Below are 26,892 nucleotides of genomic sequence, written 5' to 3'. Positions count from 1 at the left end.
CCCTGTGTGCTGGCTCTTATTCCCTTGATTGGGAGTATGGTTGGTGTTGTGGTGACCAGAGCCTGCCCTGGTGGTTGAGCAGGGACTCCACTTTGTTTGGTGGTTGGCACAGCCCTGACAGGAGTCAGGTCGCTTCCCTGTTGTGGGAATAGAGGCTTTCAGGCCCATTTCTGAGCTGTGGTTTGTGGTAGGGGGGACTGGAGCACTTCCACCAGAAGAGGAGCCTGCTGACTATTCCTCCTCAGAAGATGTCCAGCAGAGAGTGCCTTCTGTGGTGTCGTCAGTCACTCGTTGTGCAAGCTTACAACGTACACTTTGTTGTCTCTGCGCTTGTCCTCCCCTAAGCCACAGAAAGTGTCAGCAATCCGCCCTAGTGCCCCCCAGGTTTTGCACCCACAGAGCCATTCATGCCGATCCACCGGTGTCAGGCACCAGGACCCACTGTAGTGCTGTGCAGTCATGCACCTGGATCCACTTTGAGCCACAGAGTCAACCCAGACCCAGGTCTTGCATCTGCGAACACAGGCCCGCTGTTAACGCCAGACCCACCCACCTGCATGCCAGTGTTACACTTGTTTGTCTCAGAGGTGTGTCACAGAGTCACCAGTAGAGCAAATTCGCCACCAGCGCTTGGGGCTAGAATCAAGTCTCAGTCCCACCTGTGAAGTCTTGAGACCCCTGAGAATGGATTCTGTTTTCAGCCCCACCTGTGCCTGGAAGCTGAGCGCCAGGAATTGTGGGCCTCCAGAGCAATCCGAGAAGACTGCTCTGTGTGAAGCACTTAGCGAGAACACATGCCGATGTGGTTCTGAGCAATGGCTCCCTGGGCTAGTGGAGATGGCTGCTATGTCTGGGCTGCGTTGCAACCCTCCCCTCAATGAGCACCAGCAGTGGTGCTTTCTATGGGGGACCCAGGCTGTTAGGCACACACTCCCAGCCTCAGCCCACACCACAGTGCAGCCCCCTAAGGCTGCCTCTGTGCAGTCAGCTCCAGTCCTCTCCCTGGGTCTGTCTGCAGAAGCCCAAGCTCCAGCACCCAGTCCTGGCCTGTCCCTTCCAGCTCACAGCTCAAGTTAGGAGTTGCCAGGACCCTCTGTGCTGGTCTCTCTCAGTTCTGTCTGCCAAGCTTCTGCTGATTTCTCCTCTGAGCCTCTAAGGTTCCCTTTCTGTAGCAGCTGACCTCCCTGCTGGAGAGGGGACTTCTCAGGGTGAGGGCACTTTTCCTCCTTTACTGCTTCCTCCCAGTGGGACAAATCCCACATCAATTTCTTTTTCCTTCTCCTTTTTTTTTTTTTGTAATCTCCTACTTCTGCCAATTTTTGGATTGGGTTTTTTGTTTGCTTGTTTGTTTTTTGGTTCTTGTTATTGAGCTGTGTAAGCTGCTTGTATATTTTGGAAATTAACCCCTTGTAAGTTGCAGTCATTTGCAAATATTTTGTCCCATTCCGTAGATGGTCTTTTCATTTTGTTTGTGGTTTCCTTTCATTGTGCAAAAGCTCTTAAGTTTCATGAGGTCCCATTTGTTTGTTTTTGTTTGTATTTCCATTACTCTAGGAGATGGATCCAAAAAATATATTGCTGTGATGTATGTCAAGGAGTGTTCTGCCTATGTTTTCCTCTAAGAGTTTTATAGTATCCCATCTTACATTTAGGTCTTTAATCCATTTTGAGATTTGTTTTTTTTTTTAATACGATGTTAGAGAGTGTTCTAGTTTCATTTTTTTACGTGTAGCTGTCCGGTTTTCCTAGCACCACTCATTGAATAGACTGTAATTTCTCCATTATATGTTTTTGCACCCTTCACCGTAGATTAATTGACCATGAGTGTGCAGGTTTATTTCTGGGCTCTCTATCCTGTTCCATTGATCTGTATGTTTTTTGTGCCAGTGCCACACTGTTTTGATCACTGCAACTTTGTAATATAGTCTGAAGTTAGGGAGCCTGATTCATTCAGCTCCGTTCTTCTTTCTCCGGATTGTTTTGGCTCTTTCGGGTCTGTTGTGTTTTCATACAAATTAAACAATGTTTTTCCAGTTCTATGAAAAATGCCATGGGTAGTTTGATAGTGATTACATTGAATTGGTAGATTGCCTTGGGTTCTAAGGCCATTTTAACAATATTGATGATTCTTCCAATTGAAGAACGTGTTATATCTTTCCATCTGTTTGTGTTGTCTTCAGTGTCTTTCATCAGTGTGTTACAGTTTTTGGAGTACAGGACTTTTGCCTCCATATTCCTACGAACTTTGTTCTTTTTGATGAGATGGTAAATGAGATTTCTTCCTTAATTTCACTTTCTGATATTCTGTTGTTAGTGTATAGAAATGCAGCAGATTTCCCCATATTAATTTTGTATCCTGCAACTTTTCCAAATTCATTGATGAACTCTACTAGTTTTCTGAGCATTTTTAGGATTTTCTATGTAAGTATCATGTCATCTGCAAACAGCGACAGTTTTACTGCTTCTTTTCCACTTTGGATTCCTTTTCTTTCTTTTTGTTTTCCAATGGCTATGGCTAGGAATTCCAGAACTGTGTTGAATAGAAGTGGCAAGAGAGGGCATCCTTGTCTTGTTCCTGATCTTAGGGGAAGTACTTTCAGTTTTTCTCCATTGAGTTTGTTGTTAGCTGTGGGTCTGTCACATATGACTTCATTACGTTGAGGTATGTTTCCTCTATGCCCACTTTCTGAAGAGTTTCTATCATAAATGAATGTTGAATTTTGTCAAAAGCTTTTTCTGCATCTATTGAGATGACCACATGGTTTTTATTCTTCAATTTGTTACTGTGGTGTATCACACTGAGTGATTTGTGGATATTGAAAAGCCCTTACATCCCTAGAATAAATCCCACTTGATCGTGGTATATGACCGCTTTAATGTATTCTTGGAGTCTGTTTGCTAGTGTTTTGTTGAGGATTTTTGCATCTATGTTCATCAAGTGATATTGGCCTGTAATTTTCTTTTTCAGTCATCTCTCTGTCTGGTTTTGGTATCAGGGTGATGGTGGCCTCGTAGAATGTGTTTGGAAGTGTTCCTTTCTCTATAATTTTTTGGAAAAGTTTCAGAAGGATAGGTGTTAACTCTTTTCAAAATGTTTGGTAGAATTCACTTGTGAAGCCATCTGTTCCTGGACTGTATTTTTTTTGAATTTTAAAATGACTGATTCACTTTCAGTGCTGGTTTTTGGTCTGTTTATATTTTCTATTTCTTCCTGGTTCAGGCTTGGGAGATTGTAGCTTTCTAAGAACTTCTCCATTTCTTCCAGGTCGTCCATTTTATTGGCATATAGTTGCAAATGGTCTTTGCATTTCTGTGGTGTCAGTTGTAACTTTTGTTTTTCATTTCTGATTTTATTGATTTGTGCCCTCTCCCTTTTTGTTTGATGAGTCTGGCTAAAGTTTTATTAATTTTGTTTACCTTTTCATATCTTTTCAAATAACCTATGTTTAGTTTCAATGATCTCTTCTATTGCTTCTTTAGTCTATTTCATTTATTTCTGGTCTGATCTTTATCATTCCTTTCCTTCTACTAACTTTGGGTTTGTTCTTTCTCTCGTTACTTTAGATGTAATGTTAGGTTGTTTATATGAGATTCTTTTGTTCCCTGAAGTAAGCTTGTATTGCTATAAACTTTCCTCTTCGAACTGATTTTGCTGCATTCCATAGATTTTGTTCGTGTTTTTTGTTTTTGTTTTTTTTCCAGTTTTTCTTTGTAGTTGATTTCTAATCTCATAGTGTTGTGGTCGGAAAAGATGCTTGTTACGATTTCAGTTTTCTTAAGTCTACCAAGGCTTGTGTTCTGGCCCAGCATATGATCTATCCTAGAGAAAAGTTCCATGTGCATTTGAGAAAAATGTGTATTCTTCTGCTTTCGAATGGAATGCTCTGTAGGTAGCAGTTAAGTCCATCTGGTCTAATGTGTCATTTAAGGCCTGTATTTCCTTACTGGTTTTTCTGTCTGGATGATCCATTCATTGATGTAAGTGAGGTGTTAAGGTCCCTCACTAGTATTGTGTTACTGTTGATTTCTCCTTTCATGGCTGTTAACAGTTGCCTTATATATTGAAGTGCCCCTGTGTTGCATACATATTTACAACTGTTATATATTCTTCTTGAATTCATCACTTGATCATTGTATAGTGTCCTCCTTTATCCCTTGTAACAGTCTTAATTTTAAAGTCTACTTTGTCTGATGTAAGTATTGCTACTTCAGCTTTTTTTTTTTTTTTTTTTTTTTTTTTTGGTTTCCATTTACTTGCAATACCTTTTCCCAACCCTTCACTTTGACTGTGTATGTGTCTTTGGCTCTGAACTGGGACTCCTAAAGACAGTGTATAAACAGGTATTGTTTTTGTATCCATTCAGTTAGTCTATGTCCTTTGGTTGTAGCGTTTAATCCATTTACATTTAAGGTAATTATCAAAAGGTTATGTTCTTATTGCCAGTTTCTTAATTGTTTTGGATTTGTTTTTGTAGGTCTTTTTCCCCCTTTCTTCTTTTGTTCTCTTGTAATTTGATGGCTTTCTTTAGCATTATGTTCGGATTCCTCTTCCTTCTTTGTTTGTATATTTGTTACAGATTTTTGGTTTGTGGTTACCATGAGGTTTTCTTATGGAATCAATCACACACACACATATAATTGTTTTGAGTTGTTTATCTTTTAATTTCTAATGCATTTTAGATACCTACATTCATAATCTCCTCCCCTCATGTTACTGGCTACAGCATCATATTTTATATTAAATCATTTTGTGTATCATTTAACTACTTATTGTGGATACAGATGATTTTACTCCTTTTGTCTTTTAATTTCCCTATTAGTTGGTGTGTGGATGGTTTTCTACCTTTATTGTATGTTTGCCTTTTCTGGTGAGCTTTCCCATTTTGTAATTTTCTTGTTTCTATTTGTGGCCTTGACTTTCTACCTAGAGAACTTCCTTTAATAACATTTGTTGTAAAGCTGGTTTGGTGGTGCTGAATTCTTTTAACTTGTGCTTATCTGTGAAGCTTTTGATTTCTCCATCAAATGTGAATAAGAGCCTTGCTGGATAGAGCATTCTTGGTTTTAGGTTTTGCCCTTGCATCACTTTAAATATATCGTGCCACTCTCTTCTGGCCTGCAGAGCTCCTGCTGAAAAATCCACTGATGACCTTATGGGCGTTCTCGTATATGTTATTTGTTGCTTTTCTCTTGCTACTTTTAATATTTTCTCCTTATCTTTAATTTGTGTTGACTTGATCACTATATGCATTGGCAGTGTTCCTCTTTGGGCTAATTCTGTATCGGACTCTCTGTGCTTCCTTGACTTTGGCGACTGTTTCCTTTCCCAAATTAGGAAGTTTTCAGCTATTATCTCTTCAAATATTCTCCTCAGGTCCTTTCTCTCTATTTTCTCTTTCTGAGACCCCTGTAATGCAGATACTAGGTGGCTTCATGTTGTTTCAGAGGTCTCTTAAACTATCGTCATTTCTTTTCATTCTTTTGTCTTTTTTTCTGTCTATGGAAGTGATTTCCACTACTCTGTCTTCTAGCTCATTGATCCATTCTTCTGCCTTATTTAGCCTATTCTTGGTTCCTTCTAGTGTGTATTCATTTCAGCTATTGTGCTCATCAAGTCTGCTTAGTTATTCTGTATATTTTCCAACTCTTTGCTAAAAATTTTGAACTTCTTGCTCTGTGCATCCATTCTTCTTCTGAGTTCTCTGATCATCTTCACAGTCATTACTCTGAACTTTCTCTCAGGTAGATTGCCTAACTCCTCATCACTTAGTTCCTTTTGTGGGATTTTATCTAGCTCATCTGCCACCTCATTTTGTCTAAATTTCTATTTGTACTTTTACTATGTGATGGGTTAGATACATTTCTTGCCCTTGGAGAAGTGGCCCTTTGTAGATGACGTCTTATGGGTCCCAACAGTGCACTTCTCTCTTGTCACCCAAGGGTCAGGGCTACTGGTCCCAGGGTAGAGTCTGGCTTGATTTTGTGGACTCACGCCACAGGCTGTAGGAGTGTTGCTTTCTTGCTTCTGGTGTCTGGCCCCTGGTGGGTGAAGCTGAGCTAGAGGGCTGTGCAGGTTTCCTGGCAGGAGGGGTTGGTGCCTATCCACTGGCGGGTAGAGCTAGGTCTTGGCCCACTGGTGGGCAAGGCCATGTCTAGGGGCATCCTGTCTGGTGATAACTGGGGCTGTGTTCCCACCAGGTTAGCTGTTTGGCCTGAGGCATCCCAGTACCTAAGCTTACAGGCTGTTGGGTGGGGCCAGGTCTTGGTGCTAACGACCCATGTAAGATCTATCTTCCAGGAAAATTTATGTGGGTGATAAATACTGACTACCACCAGCTTTTGTGTCTCCAGGGTGAGCCACAACCACCACACATCCCCCCAGTACCTCCCCAGGAGATCGTCCAAGACCAGCAGCCAGGTCTGGCCCAGGCTCCTATGAAGTCACTTCTCCGCCCTTGGTCCTGGTGCACGCGAGACTGTGTGCTCTTTAAGAGCAAGTCTCTGTTTTCCCCAGTCCTGTGGAGCTCTTGCAATTAAGCCCTGCTGGCCTTCAAAGCCAAATGCTCTGGGGGCTCCTCCTGCTGATGCCGGACTCCCAGGCTGGGGAACCTGACCTGGGGCCGAGAACTCTCACTCCTGTGGTTGAACCTCTGCAATGTAATTATTCTCCAGCTTGTGGGTCGCCCACCTTGGAGGTATGAGACCTGATTATACCATCAGTGCACCCTTCCTGCCTTTGCACTGTGGTTCCCTCTTTATGTCTCCAGTTGAAGGTCTTTTTCGGTAGGTTCCAGTCTTTTTTTGTCTATGTTTCTTCAGCAGTCAGTCGTGGTTTTGTTGTGTTCATGAGAAGAGGCAGGTGTTCCTACCACTCTGCTGTCTTGACTGGAAATCCACAAGAGATGGTTGTTAATTGACAAACCGCGAGACTCTTTAGAGCGGGGACCGTGGCAGGACCCTTCTGTTCCTCAGCCTCACCTGGCCGTGCTGAGAACGCATCTCGCTGGCTGAAACTTCTTCCCCAGGACTAAGTCAGAGAGGGAGGGCTGATTTCTTTAAGCAGGAGCTCAGCCTCTGACTGTCTTAAGCAAGGATCCCACGGTGAGCTCTTATCCCTCACCCGCCCACTGCCCGGAAGGACCCTTGGGAATTCCGTGCGTGTGATCACTGATTTTGTGGCAACCCTGTGAAGCAGGTGATAATTGCTCCAGTGATCGGGGGCATCCCCTCCCCTCCCATGTTATTTGGAATTAACAGCCCTGCAGTTGCTATTTTAAAAGAAAGCACAACTGTTTTGGTTACAGAAGCTTTTATTGATCTCCCGCCCTGCTCCCTGCCGACGCAGACAGGTATGGTCTCCCCAGACCAGTCTCCAAGAACAAGGTCTCCTCCTCCAGTGCTTTCACGAGTGGGAATATTGGAATCATTCTGTCCTCCTCGGGGCAGCCTGCAGAGCCAGAGGGGCTGGAACAGGACGGACAGCGGGCCGTCTCTGCTTCCTTGGCACACTCTACTTCTGGAAGGTTGTCTGCTCTACTTCGAAAAAGCTACCTGAGTCATCAGTGTCCCCAAGGCTGACTCCTTTGAGAGCGACTGGGATGTGCTGAAGTGACCCCTCATCCCACCAAAATCAGAACAAGACAGTGGCCCCTATGCGGGGCTGCCCGACTCTGTCCTGTCCCGCAGGGGCTTGGCAGAGCAGATCAACATGCTTGATCTGAAAGTGTTCTTTCTCTCTGGGTTCTTAGATCTTTAAAACTAATTTCAGGCCTCTGCATCCTCGTGAAGCATGTAAGAACTTTGTTCCTCTTTATAAATCAGAACTGGGGCTGGCTCTGAGAATTTAAATGATGTGGGAGGGATAATACGGTGAGTGACCATGTTAGTTGGTGGCAGAGTGAGGACAGCAGAGGACAAAGCCAAGAATCCACCCCCGACCCCAAAGCAGCCTTGGCCCACTTTCTTCCTTTATAGTCTCACGTCTCCTCGGCCATAAAAAAGACTCACACAGAGGTTTGGGGTCTGTAGGTACCCAGGTTGAAATATTCCAAAGGGCCGTGAGGTGCCTTTTAACCGGAGTCTTTCAGTTTCAGAACAAAAATGTCAAAGTTGGTTCTTTGAAATAGGACAGCCTTAGAGAGCCTGACCAAGAAGAAAGAGCAGACACAACTGAGATGATTAGGGGCGGGAAAGCACGTGGCTTCCGGGATAAAGCCAGGTTAAAAATAGACGAGAGGGAAATACTAAGAATTTTTTTTTTTGCCAGAATACTTGAAAACTTAGACAAAATGGACAAATTCCCAGGCTTTGAAACTGATTCTAGAAGAAAAAGAAAGTCTGGAACATCTTATGATCATTTAAACAACTGACTACTCAGAATGGAGAGCTTGCCAAAAGGTAATCACCAGGCCCCAGTGGTTCTAAATTTCTAAGGGAAGCATTCCAATCTGATCATCCATAGGACAGAAACTCCTTCTGTGAGTGCGGGAGAACCTTGCCCATGATTGCGGAGGATGGAGCTAGGAGTCCGGACTGTCAGAAGTGCAGGTCAGATGGACCTGCTGGGGAGCAGCCCCTGTCCCCCAAGTCCTGCACTCATGAGTACTGTCAGCCCCGAGGCCCTTTGCCTCTTGGTGCCGGAGTGCATTTGGAGAGGCCCAGCTGGAATCCTCTGAGGGGTGGTCATCCGTCTGAATGTTTGGCACGTGGCTCTGGAGATCCTAGGACAGAGGGAACCTGTAAAAGGTGATGTAACTGGATGGGAGACAGAAAGCAGCAGTTGGCCCCCATGGAGAGGCCCAACTGGATAATAGTGGTGTCCAAGGGGCATGCTATGTGGAGGGAAGGTACATTGGGATGTGAGAGAAAGTATATTTGGTTGGGGCTTTGAAGGATGTGTAGGAGTTTGCTGGGTAGAGGTTGGGAGATGGGGAGCAGTAGGTGACATTCAGGCAGCAGATGGGTGGGGGTAGTCACAGATTGTTTTTCAGACAGGGCAGGCATGTTGGTAAGCTGTAGCTCTGTCTTCCTTCAGCTTGGAGAGGATCGGGCTAGAGCTGGAAAGCCTGCTCCACTGAGGGGCAGAGATTACCTGAGGGCCTCAGGTGCTCACAGCTCCCCATTGGGCCCTAACCCTGACATCAGAGTCTGGCAGAGCTGGAGAGCACAGGGAAGGGAGTGAGAGGCCTGCGATGGTCACCGCTTAACTCCTGAGGTGGGGGGCCCTCCTCTTCTGCCACTCCTGAGCCCAGCCAGGAAGCCTGGGCTTGCAGGAGCCCACCCCTGAGATCAGCATCAGCAGAGGCCGCCGCTGCAAAGGCCCTGCCGTTCCTCAAGTGCCGTTATTAATTCATAATTCCAAACTTACATACAAAGCACATCCTCAGTTTGTCGTCATAGCAAGGTAAATGGGACAATTCTGATTTCCCATTGCACGAGAAAATCTATCGAGAGAAAGCAAACTTCCATTTGAGTGATACAGGATGGATTTTTTTAAAGCGTTCTGACCGATCACAGCCCCTTTCCCATCCACTATGTGTTTGTAGTTGTTTTGTTTTGTAATTTAGAAAGAGCTCTGTTGATCTATAGTTTACAAACTGTTAAGCTCGATTTAAAGTTCTAAATAGCTACATGTTTTTTCCCCATATTTAGAATGTGCAACCATTACGATAATCCAATTTTTGAATATTTTCACCACCCCAAGAAGAGACCTGTACCCATTAACAGTCACTTCCTCCTCCCAGACCTAGACCCCAGTAATTTATGTTCTGTCTCTGTGGGTTTGCCTGCTCAGGATGTTTCATATAAATGGAATCACACAGTATGTGGCCTTTGTGTCTGGCTTCTTTCATTTTGCATAATGTTCTCACGTTGCCATTCGTATTGTAGCATCAGTGCTTCATTCCTTGTTACATGGCTGAGTGGTGTTCTGCTGTGTGGATGGACCACACTGTGTCCATTCATCTGCTGATGGGCAGCTGGGTGGTTCCTACTCTTTGACTGTTAGGAGTAATGCAGCTGTGAACATTCCTGTGTGCGTGTTTGTGTAGACAGACATTGTCATTCCTCTTGGACGGAGACCTAGGAGTGGAATCGCTGAGTCACATGGTAACTGTGTTGAGCATTTTGAGGAACTGCCAGACTGTTCTGAAAGTGGCTCCTACATTTTACATTCCATATTTTTTAATTAAACTTTAAATTTTGAATTAATTGTAGATACACATGTAGTTGTAAAAAATAATAGAGATCCGTGTATCCCTTACCCTATTTCCCCAACGGTAACATCTCGTACAGCTGTCATGCACCATCACACCAGGATGCTGACGGTGGTACAGCCAAGATACAGGGCCTTCCATCATCACGGGGATCCATCACGTCGCCCTTAAGTAGCCCCACTCACTTCCCTCCTCCAGCCTCCAGTTTTAAGCCCTGGCAACTACTAATCTATTCTCCATTTCTATAAATCTGTCATTTTAGAAATGTCCTGTAAGTGCAATCATACAGTATGTATGGGGGAGGGGACTGACTTCATTCACTCAGTCTTATGCCCGATGGTTGATCCAGCTTGTTGCATTAATAGGCCTTTCATTGCCGAGTGGTGTGGATGGACCACCGTTTGCGTAACTACTGACTTCTTGAAGGACATCTTGATTGTTTCTAGTTTGGGGCTACTATGAATATTATTTTATCTATCCATCTGTCTGTCTACTCCATCTATCATCTATCTTCTACTTTTAAGCTTTGAGAATTCTTTATATATTCTAGATACGAGTTCTCTGCTGGATATGTGGTTGGCAGGCATTTCCTCCCAGTCTTAGAGTCTTTTCATCCTCTTAACAAGGTCCTCAGAAAGATCGATTGTTTTTTGTTTTGATGAAGTTTAGTTTATCAGCATTCCCTTTTATTGATTGTGCTTTCTGTGTCAAGTCTAAGGACTCTGCTTGGCTTGGATCTTAAAGATTTCTCTAATGAGTTTTCTAAGTTTTAACTTTTATTATTTACATTTAAATAGATGATATATTTTGAATTAATATTTTGCATAAAGTGTGAGGTTTAAGTCAAGGTTTCTTTTCTTTTTCTCTTTTTTTTTTTTTTTTTTTTTTTGCCTATGGACATCTGCTTGCTCCCTCACCTTTTGTTGAAAACACTGTTATCTCCTTTATTGACTTGCTTTCATCACTTTGTCAAAAACCAGTTGGGCATGTTTGTGTGAGTTTATGTATGAGCTCTGTGTCCTGTTCCATTGTCCTATGTGTTTATCCTTCCATAACCCTGATTATTGTGGCCATACCAAAAATCTTGAAATCAGGTAGAGTGAGTCCCCCCACTTTGTGGTTCGTTCTCAAAATTATTTTAATTATTATTGTTTCTTTCCCTTTCTGTGTAAGTTTGAGAATAATCTGGCCTATGTCTATCAAAGACTTTATAGAGATTTTGGTAGGATTTGTGCTAAGCCTGTCTGTCAATTTGGGGAGAATTGACATTTTACTCTATTATCTTTGAATCAATGAAAGTTGTATGTCTCTCCATTTATTTAGCTCTTCTTTGGGCTCTTTACTTAGTGCTTCGTAGTTCTCAGCATGCTGGTCCTAGACGTGTCTTGACAGAACACGCCTAAGTATTTGATTCTTTTTGAGTGATTGTAAATGATACCATATTTTTAATACCCATGTCTGTGTGTCCATTGCTAGTCTGTAGAAATACAGCTGATTATTGTGTGTTGTTCTTGTGTCCTATAACCTTCTGAACTCAGTTATCATTCTACAAAGTTTTTGGTTTTTTGGATACTGTTTTATTTTATCTTGGTTTTATAGAGTCCTTTGTGTTTCTTATGTGGACCATCATGTCATCGGGAAATAAATACAGTATAATATCTTCCTTTCTAATCTGTGTGCGTTTTATTTCCTTTTCTTGTCTGTGGCACTGAGTGGATGGATCTCATGCCAAGTTGAATAAAAGTGATGAGAGTGGGCTTCCTTGCCTTGTTCTTGACAATGTTCAACATTATACCCTAAATGGATGTTAGCTGTGGGCTTTTTCTGGATGTTCTTGATCAAGATGAAGAAGTTCCCCTCTCTTCCTGTTTTTCTGATACTTTTCACCATGAATGGATGTTGAATTTTGTCAAATTATTTTTCAGTATTAATTGCTGTGTGGTTTTTCTTTGTATCCTGTGGGCTCTGATGTATAACACTGATTGGTATTTCAGTATTGAAGTAGCATTGCTTTGCCTGACTAAACCCCCTTGGGTCAGGTGTTCCAGAGGTGATGCTGGTGCCTGCCCAGCGCTCTGGGAGCCAGTTCCCCGTGCAGTGACAGCCCAGGCCTGGGCACTGCCCACCCAGGCTCTGGGGCCGGGCAGGGTCTGTAGGACTGGACCACATGCTCGTGGAGGGCAGCTCCCCGGCACCCGCCTCACTGGGGTGGGAGCGTAGAGGAAGCAGGGAGGGGAGCTGCCGTGTCACGTGGGCCCGTCTCTCCTGTCCAGGCGCGGCTGCTGATGAGCCTCCTGCCCCGGAACGTTGTCGTGGAGATGAAGGAGGACTTCCTAAGGCCCCCGGAGAGGATTTTCCACCAGATTTTCATCCAGCGGCATGACAACATGAGGTAGGGCTGGCGCTGGCCTGGCCCTGCAGTGGGCCTGGGGAGCCGAGGTGGGAGGTGAGGGAGGTGGAGTGGTGAGGGAGGAAGTGGAGGTGATGGCAGAGATAGGAGGTGGGGGTGAAGGTGAGCAGAGGGTCCTAGTTTGAGGGAAGGAGGGAGTGGGTGTGGGTCAGGAGCCCAGATGAACACTTGTCCGGCAGGGGAACGGTGTGTTGCCTTCATTCCACAGCTGTTCTTTCCCATTTTCTCATTCTGCACCTTTTACTTCCTGTGTTGGTTAGAGAGGGTCAGAACTCTGTTCCTAAGCCGGGTTTGGGCAGCAGCTTTTGGGCAGGGAATTTGCCTGCGTCGGGTCAGTAGCCAGACCGTTGTTCTAGTTGGTGCCGGGCTCTGGGGTGAGGTGTTCCACTCACTGTGTTCCTCTCGCGGCCACCCCAGGCGGTGGGGATTGTTGTTACATTCTACAGGTGAGGAAACTGAGCCCTCGGAGTGAGCCGCCTCTCCCTGGACGCTCTGAGGTGTGCTTGTTTGTTTTTAAAGGGCCTGTTAAAAAGCAGTTTACTGTGTTAAATCTTGCGTTCCCTTCTACGGTACTTGGGGTAGCTGAGCGCTGCCTGTCTGGGGGTAATACTTTACCATAAGTGTCACTCAGGTAGGAGATGAGGTTTGAAGGTCTGAAGCTTTCTCCCTTCTCGCTGTTGTTTCCTGGCTTTCCTGGGTGTCGGTGTCAGGCCTCCCTGCTCATCGCGCCCCTACAGACAAAAGGAGAAGAAATCCTTGTTCTGTTTGCGTCAAGAGGTTCAGACTGTGTCCCTGTGAGCTGATGCCTGTTCATCCGAAGTGAGCCAGGCGCTGCTGCCGCCAGCCCCTCCCTTTCAAGGTCCAAGGTGCTCCTGTGTGGGGGCCATTGTGGCTAACAGCTTCTGCTGAGTGCACTCACTCCCACTGTTGTGCCTCTCAGTGAGGACCAGTGTTGTCTGACAGAGGACACTGAAGCGGAGGGGACTTAAGGCCCCGTATGTGGGGCGAGCATTCACGCCCAGGCAGGACACACCTCTCCACTGGACACAGGGTTCTCCTTAATGTCATCGTACCCCTGATATCCATGGGTCCTGTTCCTCTACTTTGTATATGAGGAAATTGAGGTTCAGCAAAGTGAGGTGAGTGTGCAGGACTCCCTGCTTAGTAAGTGATGGCATTGGAGCTAGACTAGGATTGGCTGATTCTGACATCTGCCTAGACTTTGGACACAATTTAGTGACCCAGCCCCTGACTGGGAAGATCAGACCACTCGAACAATCCAAGGAGCACCTTGCCAGGGCAGAACATCTGTACACAGCAGGGAAAGCATCAGAAATGAAGAGTCTTCTGGTGCTGCAGGTGAAGGTGGGCACAGTGCATGGGCACCCAGGTACCTTTCCCTCCCTCTCCTCTACCTGTGACAACAAATACAGATGTGGTGACTCATGAATTCCCTTTGCTGCTAAAATTTTGCGTCCATGTCCCCTGGTGGACCAATGTGCTGGATGCAGGCATGACAGCCCTGAGATGGGAGAGGAAGCTGAGACTGCCTGTCACAGATGATGCCAGCTGCACACTAGCCCCTCTGGCCACCCTCTAGCAGGGTTCAGAGACATCTTTCTACAACCCCGATACAAACATGTCAGTGCCCTCTCTACTATTCTTGTTACATCCAAGCTCAGTGTGCCATTCACAACTCACAGCAGCTGATGCCACTGGGAATGGTGGAATACCATGAGAACCCTCTCCTCCGTAGAAGCAATGACAACGTTGGAGAAAATGGTCTGAATCAACATCGTTAGAACATTGCAAATTAACCAAAGTCTAGGAGGAATCCAAGAATGTTTCTTTAAGAAAGACGGCAAAATCTTGGTAAGAACAGTGAGCTTGGTGCAATTTTAACTTGCTCTATTCCATCCTCCCATCTCCCAATTCACAAAAGTTTTGAAAGCCAACAGCTGCCATCATGATGAAAACTTGTAGCCCGGCAGCGACTGGCAGGGGCAGAACTTGGTTGTCAGTCTTTCAAAACCCCATTCAGAGAATTACCATTATTTGACCGTCTGGAAATTCACTGGAAAACACCACTGATGAGCTTATCTTTATCTGAGCTGCCTCACATTCACAAACAACAAACCCTGAGATGGGGTGGGGGTATGATTTTCAGATTTGCCACATTATGTTATCCAGTTTTTTAAACAAAATGAGACATGCAAAAAACAAGAATGCATGGCTTACACAGGAATAAAAAAAAAATGCAGTAAATAGAAACTATCCCAGAGGAAGCCCAGACATTGAACTTATTTGACAGAACCTTTAAAATCAGCTGTTTTAAATACGCTCAAAGAAGAAACCATGTCAAAAAAGCTAAAGAAAAGTATCAGAATAATTCCTCATCAAGTAAAGAATATCAATAAAGAGATAGAAATTATTTTTTAAAATAAAGATGGTGGAGAATGTAGCTCAGTAGCAGAGTGCATGCTTAGCATTCACAAGGTTCTGGGCTGAATCCTCAGTGCCACCGTTAGATAGATAGATAGATAGATAGATAGATAGATAGATAGATAGATAGATGAATAAGCCTCACTCCCCCCACAAAAATCCAACCAAATAGAAATTCCAAATTTGAAAAATAAAATAACTAAAATGAAAAATTCACCTGGGGGCTTAACAGTAGATTTGAGGCTGAAGAAAGAATCAGTGAATTTCAAGATAGTTCAATTAGTTTACCCAATCTGAAGAACAGAATGAAAAAAGAATGAAGATAGAGCAACAGAGCCTCAGAAGCTTGAGGGATACCATCAAAAATAACAACACACTCATAGTGAGAATCTCAGAAAAGAGGAAAGAGAAAAAGAGGCAGAAAAAGTATTTGAAAAAGCAATGGCTAAAAATATCCCAAAGTTGATGAAAGACACTAACCTACATATCAAAGAATCTCAATTAGGATAAACTGAAAAAGATCCACACCTAGACACAGCAAGATCAAACTCTCAAGAGCCAAAGACAAGGAGAGAATCTCGAAAGCAGGAAGAGGGAAGTAACTTGTTACACAGAAGGGGACCTTAATAAAGGTTTTAGGATATATCTCATCAGGAATTATGGAGGCCGCAAGGCAATGGGATGGCATATTCAAAGGATGAACTAAAAAGACAAGAATTGTATCCAGCCAAAATCCCAGCTGTTCCCTCCGCCTAGCCCCTCTTTCTCCCAGTGTCTTCATGGCTTCCCCCCTCTTCGGGGCTCAAGTGTCACCTAACCTGTCCTAGTTAACATTGCTCGTGGCTCCAAACTGATCGTCATTCTTTCATTTTTCTCCATAGTTACACATGTCACCTTTGAAATACCTCCCCCAACTAGAATGGAAGCTTCTGGAGGGCAGTGATGTTCGACTCTTTCTTTCACTGCTAAAGACCCAAGCACCAGGAACACTGCCTAGCACAGATATCCTTTAGTAAATATTTGTTGCATTTAGAGCACTTACTAGTTACTATAAAGAAGCAATTGTTGCGCTCTTACTAGGTCCAGGGTATTATTCTAAGTGCTTTGTTAATCCATTTAACCCTCACAACCTATGAGATGGACTCCAGTCTTGTTCCCATTTTGCAGATGGAAGGACTGACATGGGAAAGTGTTGGATAAGTTGCTCATGGTCCTGTTGCTGTACATGGTGGAGCCAGACAGTCCGACTGGAGTCCAGGCTCTCACTGCTGTTCCCCTCCTGCCTTTCCTGGGCTGACACTCAGGAACCTCTCATCCTGGAGACGTGTGCCCTGCTGCGTATTACTTGGACCCGTGTTTTAACCACTCTTAGCTTTTTATGTGATTATAGGGTTTCACACTCATCTTAGTTTCCCATGTGCTATTTGCACTTCTGAATCAACCCCCTCTTCCTTTCTTCTTCACTCTTTCCCTCCTTCCTTCCTTCCTTCCTTGTTGGTCTGGATAAATTCCTGGGTGGGCTCCAGACCCTCCTCCAGCCTGGCTGCATCAGCCAAGTGGGTGTTGTGCCCTTCCTGCAGAAATCTGGGCTTCCCGTATCATTGCTTCCCTGTGCTCCATCCCTCCCTGCTCGGAGCCTTCTTTTCCGGATGTTGAGCTCCTGAGGACAGGGACCTGGTGTGTAAGAGGTCTTGCACACGTGCTTGCCTGTGTGCATGGAGGATGTCAGGGTGCTTCAGCGGGAGGCTGAGGAGGACAGACAGGGCCAACGCTGGGGGCTTTCCTAGCATGGGGGTTGGCAGTGCTCAGTCAGTGTTCGTGAAACTCCATGACTGAGCAGAAGCTGAGAAGACAGTGAGTGGGGTGCAGAAAGACATGTGAACGCATGGTTAGTTATAGAGTAGAGAAGGAAAAAATGGTGGCCCCTCAAAGGTGTAAATCAGCCTGAATTTTATACCAAAAGAGAGGGGAAAAAACCTGTGCTGTCTGTCTCCCCGCACATCCTTGCAGCCAGCCCCTTCTCCCAGCTTCCCAGTATCAGTGACACTTCTCAGAGCCTAGACACCCAGTTCTTTTACCCATCCATTCATCCGTTCATTCATAGCAAAAGTACGCATCCCCCTTGCTCTGTGTTCGGTGCTGTGGGATATACAGGTTGGAGTCTGCGTCCTTACGTGCCCCGACTCTCAGTGGGGGATGCTGTCCCGCGGTAAGGGGATGACTAAAGGATCTGAGACTCGTGGTGGGGTGAGCCCCGGGGGTTCTCTGTGCATGGGCAGGGCATGGTGGACGAGGTGGGGTGAGGGAGAAGCCCCTCTGAGATGTGGGCTCCCACTTTCAGCCCATGGCCTGGTCCCCACTTCCTGCTTGTGACAGGGGTCCCCACTGTCTGGCATGAAGTGGTATTAAAAATGCAGAACTGAATTCAGATCTGACATCAGGAATCAAGAGATGAACACAATTGTGTCCAAAAGTCGAACTTCAATAATTCCAGCTCCCTTTCAGACCCCTTCGTGTACCCCTGTGTGTGACCTCCCAAGTCTCACAGCTGAGGACGCTTTAGGCTGCAGGTTACAAACTTGGCTGTGCAGTGTCTTCAAGAGTGAGGGGCTCACTGTCCCCTGGGATGAGAGGTCTGGAGGTGGCACCTGGCGCTGGTCCGGCGGCTGCATGTTGAAGCCCCGTGGCCTCTCCCTCGTGGGTTCGCCGGAGTGCCTCCCCCCGAGAGAGGCCCCCGGTGACACCTCGCTCATCCGCCACACGTGTGGGGGCTTGGGTGCTCGGAGGGCTCGTCAGGAACCCTGGCTGCTCCCGAACGTGCGGCTCAGGGAGGCCGTCCGTGACTCTGCACGTTCTTGTGCTGCCTGGGTCCTCCGTGCTGTTTCACTATTTAAGGCGTTTACATTCTTCGTAGCATCCGGGAAGACAGCTGTGCGCCGCGGGTGGACACTTGTTTAGACTGACCCAGGTTCTGTAGGAAGCGGAGGCCCAGTGTGTAAGAGAGAGATGTGCCCCCCACCCCTGTAGCTGGCCGGGGGTGGCCCTCCACGCAGCACGGTAAGCCACCGTGAGGCTGACAGTGCCTGCATCAGCCGTGGGAGGGAGGGAGGCTGCGGAGGCTGCTGCTTCCTTAAGAGCACATCACTTCTGCTCACGTGCTCGCAGCCACGGTCCCGCCACAGGAACAGCCCAGGAGGGGGCAGGTCTAGTGGACTTTGAGCTGCTCCCCTGTGTCCTGGGTGGGGTCAGCAGGAGCTCTGAGTGGCTCCAGCACTTCCCCCTCTGTGACTGTGAAGAGTCCCCTGGCCTCTCCCAGCCTCAGTCCTCTCACCTGTGAGATGTGAACAGCAGGGCCTTCATTGCCAGCCTGCTTGGAGGAATAAGCCGGGAGCTCTAGTTCAAGGTGATGTGTAAGGGTAAGCGTCTGTCTGGGTGGTGGAGCCTGTCCGTCCATGGAGGAGGGCAGCCTGCACCCCTCTGTCTTGCAGCATCCTCTTTGCAGACATCGTGGGCTTCACGAGCCTGGTGTCGTAGTGCACAGCCCAGGAGCTGGTGAGACTCCTCAGTGAGCTCTTCGGCAAGTTTGACGAACTGGCCACAGTAAACGCAGCCACTGCTTTTGTTCGGGTGTAATTTGAGTGACTCCTGGGGTGACGATGGGCCAGGTGGATCCCCGTGTCGGAGATGTGACCCAGGCTGGTCGGGACGCGGTGCTCACCAGCCTGGCTGTAAGTCACCCACTGTTTCAGCCTCACTGTTCATTGCCTCCTTCCCTCGGACCTGAGTGCTGCATTTGCAGAGAGGGAGGTGCTTAAAGGGCCATGGGCAGGAGGAGGCGCTGGCTGTGTTGCGGGGCTCTGAGAGGGTGTGGCTCTGCCAGGCGGCCACCCCCCATCTTTTGCCCCCTGGCAGATGTCACCTGGGCCGGCCTTGGCGGGGGGCTCTGCGGAGCAGGCCTGCGCTGCCCTTCTCTTCCTGGACTTGAAAGTTCCCTACCGGGGCCCAGTTGGTGACCTCTCACGGTGCCTGGTCACCTCGCTCACTGCAAGCTGAGCTCTGGGGTATGCAGGCCAACCTGGGACAGGTCACATCTAAGTCCTGCAGAGGTCAACAGCCTCTGCTTGCAGCACGCAGGCCACTGATGGCCTGGGTTTCCTTGGACCCCAACACCTGCTTGCGTCCTGCAAGGACCTGGGGACATAAACACATGGACAGGTTCACCTGCCCATCCAGCCTTGCTTGAGGTGGACGTAGAGGGGCCCCGAGTCAGGGTTGTGAAAGGAGGAGTTGGCAGCAAATTCTGTCAAAGTCAGAATCCACCTCAGGAAGTGACAGTTAAAGGTCTAAGAGAAAGCGTTAACATCTCCTCATGAACAGGGTGAGGAGGGGACCCTGGCCAGGCCTGGCTTACGCATCGGCCAAGAGTCGTGAGGGACGTTTCGTGTATGTGTGTGTGTGTGTGTGTGTGTCTGTGCGTGTGCGTGCACGCGCAGGGCTGTGTGGCGGGCTCGGGGGCCACAGACTCTGGCTGGCCCCTGTGCAGGGCACAGAACATCAGGGCACAGCGTTTGCCCTTGACCTGCAGGCAGAGCAGGCAGGGGTCACACTGGCCGTAATGTTGTTATGCTGGGCATGGAGCTGCCCTGGCAGCCTTGGTCGAGGCAGCCACTGTGCTCGTTCCCAGGAGCAAGGTTGTGGGCACCTCCCTGTCGTCCTCCCCATGGACAGGGATGCAGGTGGTTTTGGAGAAGCCTAGAGGAGGAGGAAGGGTGTAAGCATGGCTTGTGCCTCATGTGCCCCTGGCTGTCACTTGGGGCCTCCAGGACCTTTTGCATTTGGGTCAGGATGTGTGTCTTGTCCGGTTGACGGGTGGTGACTGGCGGCCAAGGACTCCGGCTGCTGCTCCAGTGCTTTCCCAGGCCTGCTTCTCCCTCCCCTTCACCAGGAAGCTTCTGGACCAGGGTGCCACTTGGCCCACCAGGGCCTCTTCTCGGAGCATGCGTACGTGAAGGCCTGTGCTCTTTGTCCCATCGTCCGCTTGTCCTCCCAGCAGTTGAGGTCAGCATCGTGGCCCCCCAGGGATCAGGGCCAAGTCAGTGACTCCCTGGTAAGCAGTGCTGCCAGCCTGCCCCTCCACTGTCCCTGGGACACCCCCCGCTCCAGGTCTCTCGCGGTGGCACTTCTCCCCTGTGCCCGAGGAAGGCACAGGGAGTCTTTATAGATTTTCCGCTCATCCTTTGTTAGACGCCTGATTTGCAAGTATTTTCTCCCTGCTCTGGCCTGTTTGTTCATTTTCGTAACAGTGCTGTGTGAAGGGCAGAGAGTGTCGTTTTTATGCAGCCCACTGATCACTCTCTTCTTTTATGGACACAGGGCTCCTAGAGGTAGGAATTCTGCCAGCCGGCCCACTCGTGCTGCCTCCTGTCAGAGCAGATGCGGGGTCCGCCCCATCCGGGGCTGGAGAGATGGGCCTCCCCTGGGTGGGAGGGCACAGATGGAGATGCTGCCCCCGGGGGAGACTCTGTCTGGGTCTTTGTTCTCAGGATGAAATGTGTGACCTGGAGGCTCCCTGTCCTGTCCTCTTCCTTCTTTATCACCTTAGAGTACAACTCCATCTGTCACTTTGCCAGTTTCTTCCCTTTTAAAGCAGTTGCTGTGTGTCATCTCAAGCTCTAGACCCATGCCCTCCCCCTGGCCCTGGTGGGGCCTCTTCAGCCCATGTCCCATGTGTGACATCCACTGCCCCTTTCCATCTGTACCACCACCCAGGGTGCACGTGGCAGGGCGTCCACATGTGGGGACATCACATGTTCCCTCTAAACGTCTCAGTGTTCCATGTGTCTCCTGAAGTCTTTAAGATTTGCCTTTCTGTTGTTGTTGTTAAATTTATTCCTAGGTATTTTATTCTTTTTGATGCAGTTGTAAATGGGATTTCTTTCTTTCTATTGAAGTATAGTCGGTTTACAATGTTATGTTAATTTCTGATGTACAGCACAGTGATTCAGTTACACACACACGTGTGTGTGTGTGTGTATATATTCCTTTTAGGCTATTATAAGATATCAAATAAAGTTCCCTATGCTATAAAGTAGGACCTTGTTGTTTATCTATTTTACACATAGTGTTAGTATCTGCAAATCTTAAAACTTCAATTTATCCTTCACCCTGCCTCCCTTCCTGCACTGGTATCCATAAGTTTGTTTTCTACATCTGTGAGTCTCTTTCTGTTTTGTAAGTAAGTTTGTTTTTGTTTTTTTAGATTCCACATATAAGTGATATATGGTATTTTTCTTTCTCTTTCTGGCTTACTTCCCTTAAAATGATGATCTCCAGGTCCATCTATGTTGCTGCAAATGACATTATTTCATTCTTTTTTATGGCTGAGTAGTATTCCATTGTATAAATACATCACAGCTTCTTTATCCAGTCATCTGTCAGCGGATATCTAGGTTGTTTCCACATGTTAGCTATTGTAAATAGTGCTGCTGTGAACATTGAGGTGCAGGTATCTTTTTGAATTAGAGTTCCCTTCAGATAAATGCCCAAGAATGGGATTGCTGGATCATAGTGTAAGTCTATTTTCAGTTTTTTAAGGAATCTCCATACTGTTTTCCATAATGGCTGCACCAAACTGCATTCCCACCAGCAGTGTAGGAGGGTTCCCTTTTCTCCTCACCCTCTGCAGCATGTATCATTTGTGGACTTTTGAATGATGGCCATTCTGACTGATAATGAGGTGATACCTCATTGTAGTTTTGATTTGCATTTCTCTGATAATTAGTGTTACTGAACAATTTTTCATGTGCCTATTGGCCACTTGTATGTCTTCACTGGAGAAATGTTTGTCTAGGTCTTCTGCCCATTTTCGGATTGGGTTGTTTGTTTTTTGTTATTGAGTTGTATGAGCTGTTTGTGTATTCTGGAAATTAAGCCTGTGTCAGTCACATCATTTGCAGATATTTTCTCCCATTGCTTAGGTTTGGGATTGTTCTCTTAATTTTGCTTTCTGATAGTTCATTGTTGGTATATAGAAATGAGGCAGATTTCTGTATATTGATTTTGTATCCTGCAGCTTCATTGAATTCATTTATTAGTTCTAACAGTTTTTTGATGGAGTCTTTAGGCTTTTCAATTTGTAGTATCATGTCATTTGCAAATAGAGATAGTTTTCTTTTTTTCCTATTTGGAAGTCTTTTTCTTTTTCTTGCCTCATTGTTCTGGCTAGGACTTCAAAACTATGTTAAATAAAAGTGTGAAGAGTGGGCAACCTTGTCTTGTTTCCTGATCTTAGAGGAAAAGCTCTCAGCTTTTCAGTGGTGAGTATGATGTTCGCCATAGGACTGTCATCCATGGCCTTCATTATGTTGAGGTCTGTTCCCTTTAATACCTGCTTTGTTGAGAGTTTTAAGTGTGAAAGGATATTGAATTTTATCAAATGCCTGTTCTGTATCTGTTGAGATGATTGTATGATTTTTATTCTTCATTTTATTAATGAGGCTTATCACATTGATTGATTTGTGTATGTTGAACCATCCTTGCATCCCTGGAATGATAATGCTGTGTGACCCTTTTAATACATTGCTAAATTCGGTTTGCAGATTTTTTGGTGAGGATTTTTGAATCTATGTTCATCAGGCTATTGGCCTGTAATTTTCTTCTCCTGAGACGTCCTTACCCGGTTTCATATCAGGGCAATGCTGGTCTTATAAAATGGGTTTGGAATTGTCCCCTTCTCTTCTATTTTTTGGAAGAGTTTGAGAAGAATTGGTATGAATTACTCTGTGTGTGTTTGGTAGACTTTGCCTGTGAAACCACCAGGTCCTGGGCTTTTCTGTGCTGGGAGGTTTTCAGTTACTGATTCAGTCTCCTATTTCATAGTAGTAGTTTTGTTGAGATTTTTCTGTTTCTTCCTGACTTAACCTTGGTAGGTTGTATGTTTCTGCAAATTGACCCATTTCTTCTAGGTTGTTCAGCTTGCTGGTGCGTAAGAGATTTTCCTTCCTATTCACTAGTTTGCTCTTTCACCAGGACATGTGCTAGCGTTTGGGACGCTGGGTTCAATACTCTCATCAAGAGAAGCGCACGCCTCCAGAGAACAGGTGCTTCACGCGTTGGAGCCTCATGGTGGTTGAGTGGAGTAGATGTGTTAGGGGTGTGTGCGTGTACGTGGGTATGAGTGTGCCTCTGTGTATGTGTGCATGTTAGTGTGTACTATGTGTGCTAAGGTTTTGTATAGGTTTTTTCCATTTAGGTCTGAAGGATAAGTCTGTGGCTTTCTTTTCTTGTGTTGTCTGTATGTAGTATCGTAGTAAAGCTGATCTTATACAAGAGTTTGGGATTATTTCCTCCTGTTCAATTTTTTGAGAAGAGTTTGTGTGGAATTGATATTATTTCTTTCTTAAATGTGTGATAGAATTCATGGTGTATGGAGTTTTCTTTGTGGAAGTTTGTAAAACAAATTCAGTTACTTTAAATAGGGCTAGTCAGGTTATTTATTTTTTTCTTGAATGTAGTTGGTGTTTTTTAATCTTTAAGGAATCTGTCCATTTAATCTAAGTTGTAAAAATTACTAGAACAAAGTTGTTCCCATTATTGCTTTGTTATTCTTTTAATATTTGTAGAATCTGTGATGATGGCAACTCTCCCATTCCTGCTTTGGGTCATTTGTGTCTTCTTTTCTTTCCTCATCATTCTGGCTAAAGGTTTATCAATTTTGTTGATTTTTTAAAAGAATTTGCTTCTGAGCAAGTAAATATATTTCTCTATTTCTATTTTATTCATATCCTTTCTGATTTTTAGTATTTAGTATCTTCTGCTAATTTTGGTTTTGATTTGCTCTTTCTGTAGTTTCTTAAGGTAAAAGCTGACGTCACTGATTCTAGATCTTTTTGTCTCTGCTGGTGTAAGTGCTTAGTGCTGTGAACTTCCCCTGGAGTACTGCTTTAGCAGTATCCCAGATTTCTTATATGTTGTGTTCCTATTTTTCCTCAGTTCAAAAGACTTTATACTTTTTCTTTTGATTTTTTTAGACCCATGGAGTAAGAGGATTTTGTTGTTGTTTGTTTATTTTTCCAAGGGTTTTGCAAAGATCTTTCTGTGTTTGACTTCAAATTTAATTTTATTGTGGTTAGAGAACATACTTTTAAAATTTGAATCCCCTTCAATTTATGTCCCAGGATATGATCTACATTGGTCAAGGACCTATAGACACTTAAAAATAATGTGTATCCTGCTTTTGTAGAATCCTTGTGTTCTGGATGCTCTGTGAATAGAACTAGGCCAGTTGGTTGACCGGGCTCTTCATGGCTTTTGTGTCTTTGCTGATACCCTGGCTACGTGTTCAGTTACAGAGAGGAGGTAGTGAGCTCTCCGACATAGTTATAAATTTTCCTGTTTCTCCTTCCAGTTGTATCAGGTTTTGCTTCACGTACTCTCAAGCTCTGTTATTCCATTTGTAAACATGTAGGATTGCAAAGTCCTCTCGATGAATTAACTTTTTCCACTAAGAAATGACCCTCTTTATCCTGGTAATTTACTTTTGGCTAATGTTAATGCAGCTATTCCAACTTCCCTTTGATTACTGTCAGAAGGCATGTCAGTGTCTCTACTTTTATTTTTGTTTATGCTTTTTAATTTAAAGTGTTTAAAGTGCCAGGTTTTCCTTTCTTTAATTTAATCTGACAACCTCTGATTTCAATTGGGAACATTTAGAGTATTGTACTGCTGCTGTGGTCAGGTTTAAGTCTCTCATCTTGCTTTTTGCTTTTGCTTTGTCCTGTCCATTCTTTTGCTTGTTTTTGTTTCTGATTTTTTTTTTAAAGTCCACTGTGTCCTATGACTCCATTTTTACTTCCTTTGTTGGCTTATTGGTTATAACTTTTGTCATTTTAGTGGTTGCCTTGGGGTCTGGGAGGGTATCTTAATTTACAACCATCTTCTTCATGGGGTTTATTATACTGCACACATCACCTACAGCATCTGAAGGCATGTCACATGACATGTGTTACTCCCTTGGCATTTGTGAACTTCTTGCTGTACATTTCACTTTTTCGTGTTATGAACTCCATTCTACAGTAGTATTATGTTTATTTACACAACCAGTTCCCTTTTAAAGAGATTGAAATAAGTCTTTCATACCTGTTACCAAGTCTAAACTTGCTCTGCTCACTGCATGCCAGGCCAATAAATTGGGATAGGAGGTGTTGGGGCAAGGAATAACCACTTTCTTTGGGAAATCTGGCAGACCAAGAATATGGCCGGCTAATGTCCTGGAGCACCCTCTTCCCCAAGTCAGAATTCAGGCTCCTCTTATACTAAAAAGGGGACGGGGTGTGGTTGGTTGTTGCAAATTTGTTGGTGGAGGAATTCTTTGTTCTTGGAATTCGTTGTTCATGTACCTGTCAATGTGGATCAGGTCATGGTGTCCCTGTAAAACCACCAACAAAACAAATGTTATTTTCTGTTCTGCAGCTTGTTATCTTTATATGAATGGAAAAGTGTTAATATCCTTAAAGGTCAGAGCCTTCACAATAGGCTCTCCTGGGTCTCTCAGGCTAAAGGCAACATTGTTTTACAAAAGGTGCAGAACCAACAAGACTAAGCTTAGAAACAGAGCCCAGGGTTAAAGCCAAAGGAACAGATCTAGTATGGAGTCAGATTTGTTCTTTTCTACTACATACCTACTCCTAGGGCTTCCATTTCTGTGTCTCTTCATTCGTTCTTTATTCAGGGTGGTCTATATGTGGCATAGTTCCGTATGGTTTTTTTTTTTTTTTCTGTCTTAAGTAATTTCCTCTGTCTCTTAACAGTGTGGGTCTGCTGGTGATGGATTCTTTCAGCTTTTATATTTCTGAAAGAACCCTTTATATTGCCTTTATTTTTCTTTTTGAATTTCTTTCTGCTGGATATAGAATCCTAGGTGCCCAGATTTTCCCCCTAGAACTTTAAAGATGCTGCTATATCGTTTCTCACATTATAGTCAGCGAGCAGTCTCCTGTCAGCTTTGTTCTTCTGTATGAAATACGTTTTCTTCTGTGTGCTTTTAGTATTGTGTCTTTGTCGCTGGTTTTAAGCAATTTGATTTTGATGTGCCTTCTGTGGTTTTCTTCACGTGTCTTGTGCTTACAGGTTAGTGAGCTTCATGCATCTGTAGGCTTATAGTTTCACAGTATTTGGGGGAAAACCCCTCAATTATCCTTTTACAAATACCTTTTCTGCCCCTCCCCCTCCTCCTTTAGGGACATCAGTTCCACCTGCATCAGGATGAGTATCTTTTTCTTATTTGTGGGTGGGGTGGGCTGGTGTCTTTCTCTTTCTGTTTCATTTTGGACAGTTTCTACTGCCCTGTCGTCAAGTTCACTGATCTTTGCATCTGAAGCGAATACAGGCGATAGGGTGTGGTTGGTTGTTGCAAATTTCTTGCTGCAGGAATTCTTTATTCTTGCAGGTGTCCATGTGGGTCAGGACATGGTGTCCCTGTAAACCTCCAACAAAACAAATACTATTCTTTATTTTGTAACTTGCCATCTCTGCAGAAGTGCAGAAGTGCTGACATCCTTAAAGGTCAGAGCCAGAATAGGCTCCTGTCTATTTCAGGGCTAAAGGCAACATTGTTTCACAAAAGGTGCAGAGCTGGCAAGACTGAGCCTAGAAAGCAGGGCACAGTGGTTAAAACTAAAGGAACAGACCAATATACAGTCAGATTTGTTCTCTATTACAAGAGGTCCAGCAGACATCTCAAAATGAGCACACTCGCCCTGATCACCCCCAAAGCCTGTTCTGCCCACAGCCTTCCCATGTTGATCGATCTGGACAGCAGACCCACAA

General features: G+C 45.2%; 1 protein-coding gene across 14 annotated transcripts in view; it reads left to right on the top strand.

Annotated features, from left to right (window-relative positions):
* The window catches only part of LOC116656675, a 144,369-nt gene that overhangs the window by 68,167 nt on the left and 49,310 nt on the right, over positions 1–26,892 (top strand). For all 14 annotated transcript variants that reach the window (XR_004314165.1, XR_004314164.1, XM_032464848.1 and 11 more), the window contains one exon: positions 12,488–12,606. Coding sequence is in view for 12 of the 14 variants with exons in the window: in XM_032464848.1 (XP_032320739.1) it covers positions 12,488–12,606 (119 nt within the window). In the remaining 2 variants the exon portion in view is untranslated. The remainder of the gene's footprint in view (positions 1–12,487; positions 12,607–26,892) is intronic.

Source organism: Camelus ferus, chromosome 22 (genome assembly GCF_009834535.1).
Source record: "Camelus ferus isolate YT-003-E chromosome 22, BCGSAC_Cfer_1.0, whole genome shotgun sequence".
Classification (NCBI taxonomy): domain Eukaryota; kingdom Metazoa; phylum Chordata; class Mammalia; order Artiodactyla; family Camelidae; genus Camelus; species Camelus ferus.
This window is presented reverse-complemented; position numbering and strand designations above follow the sequence as displayed.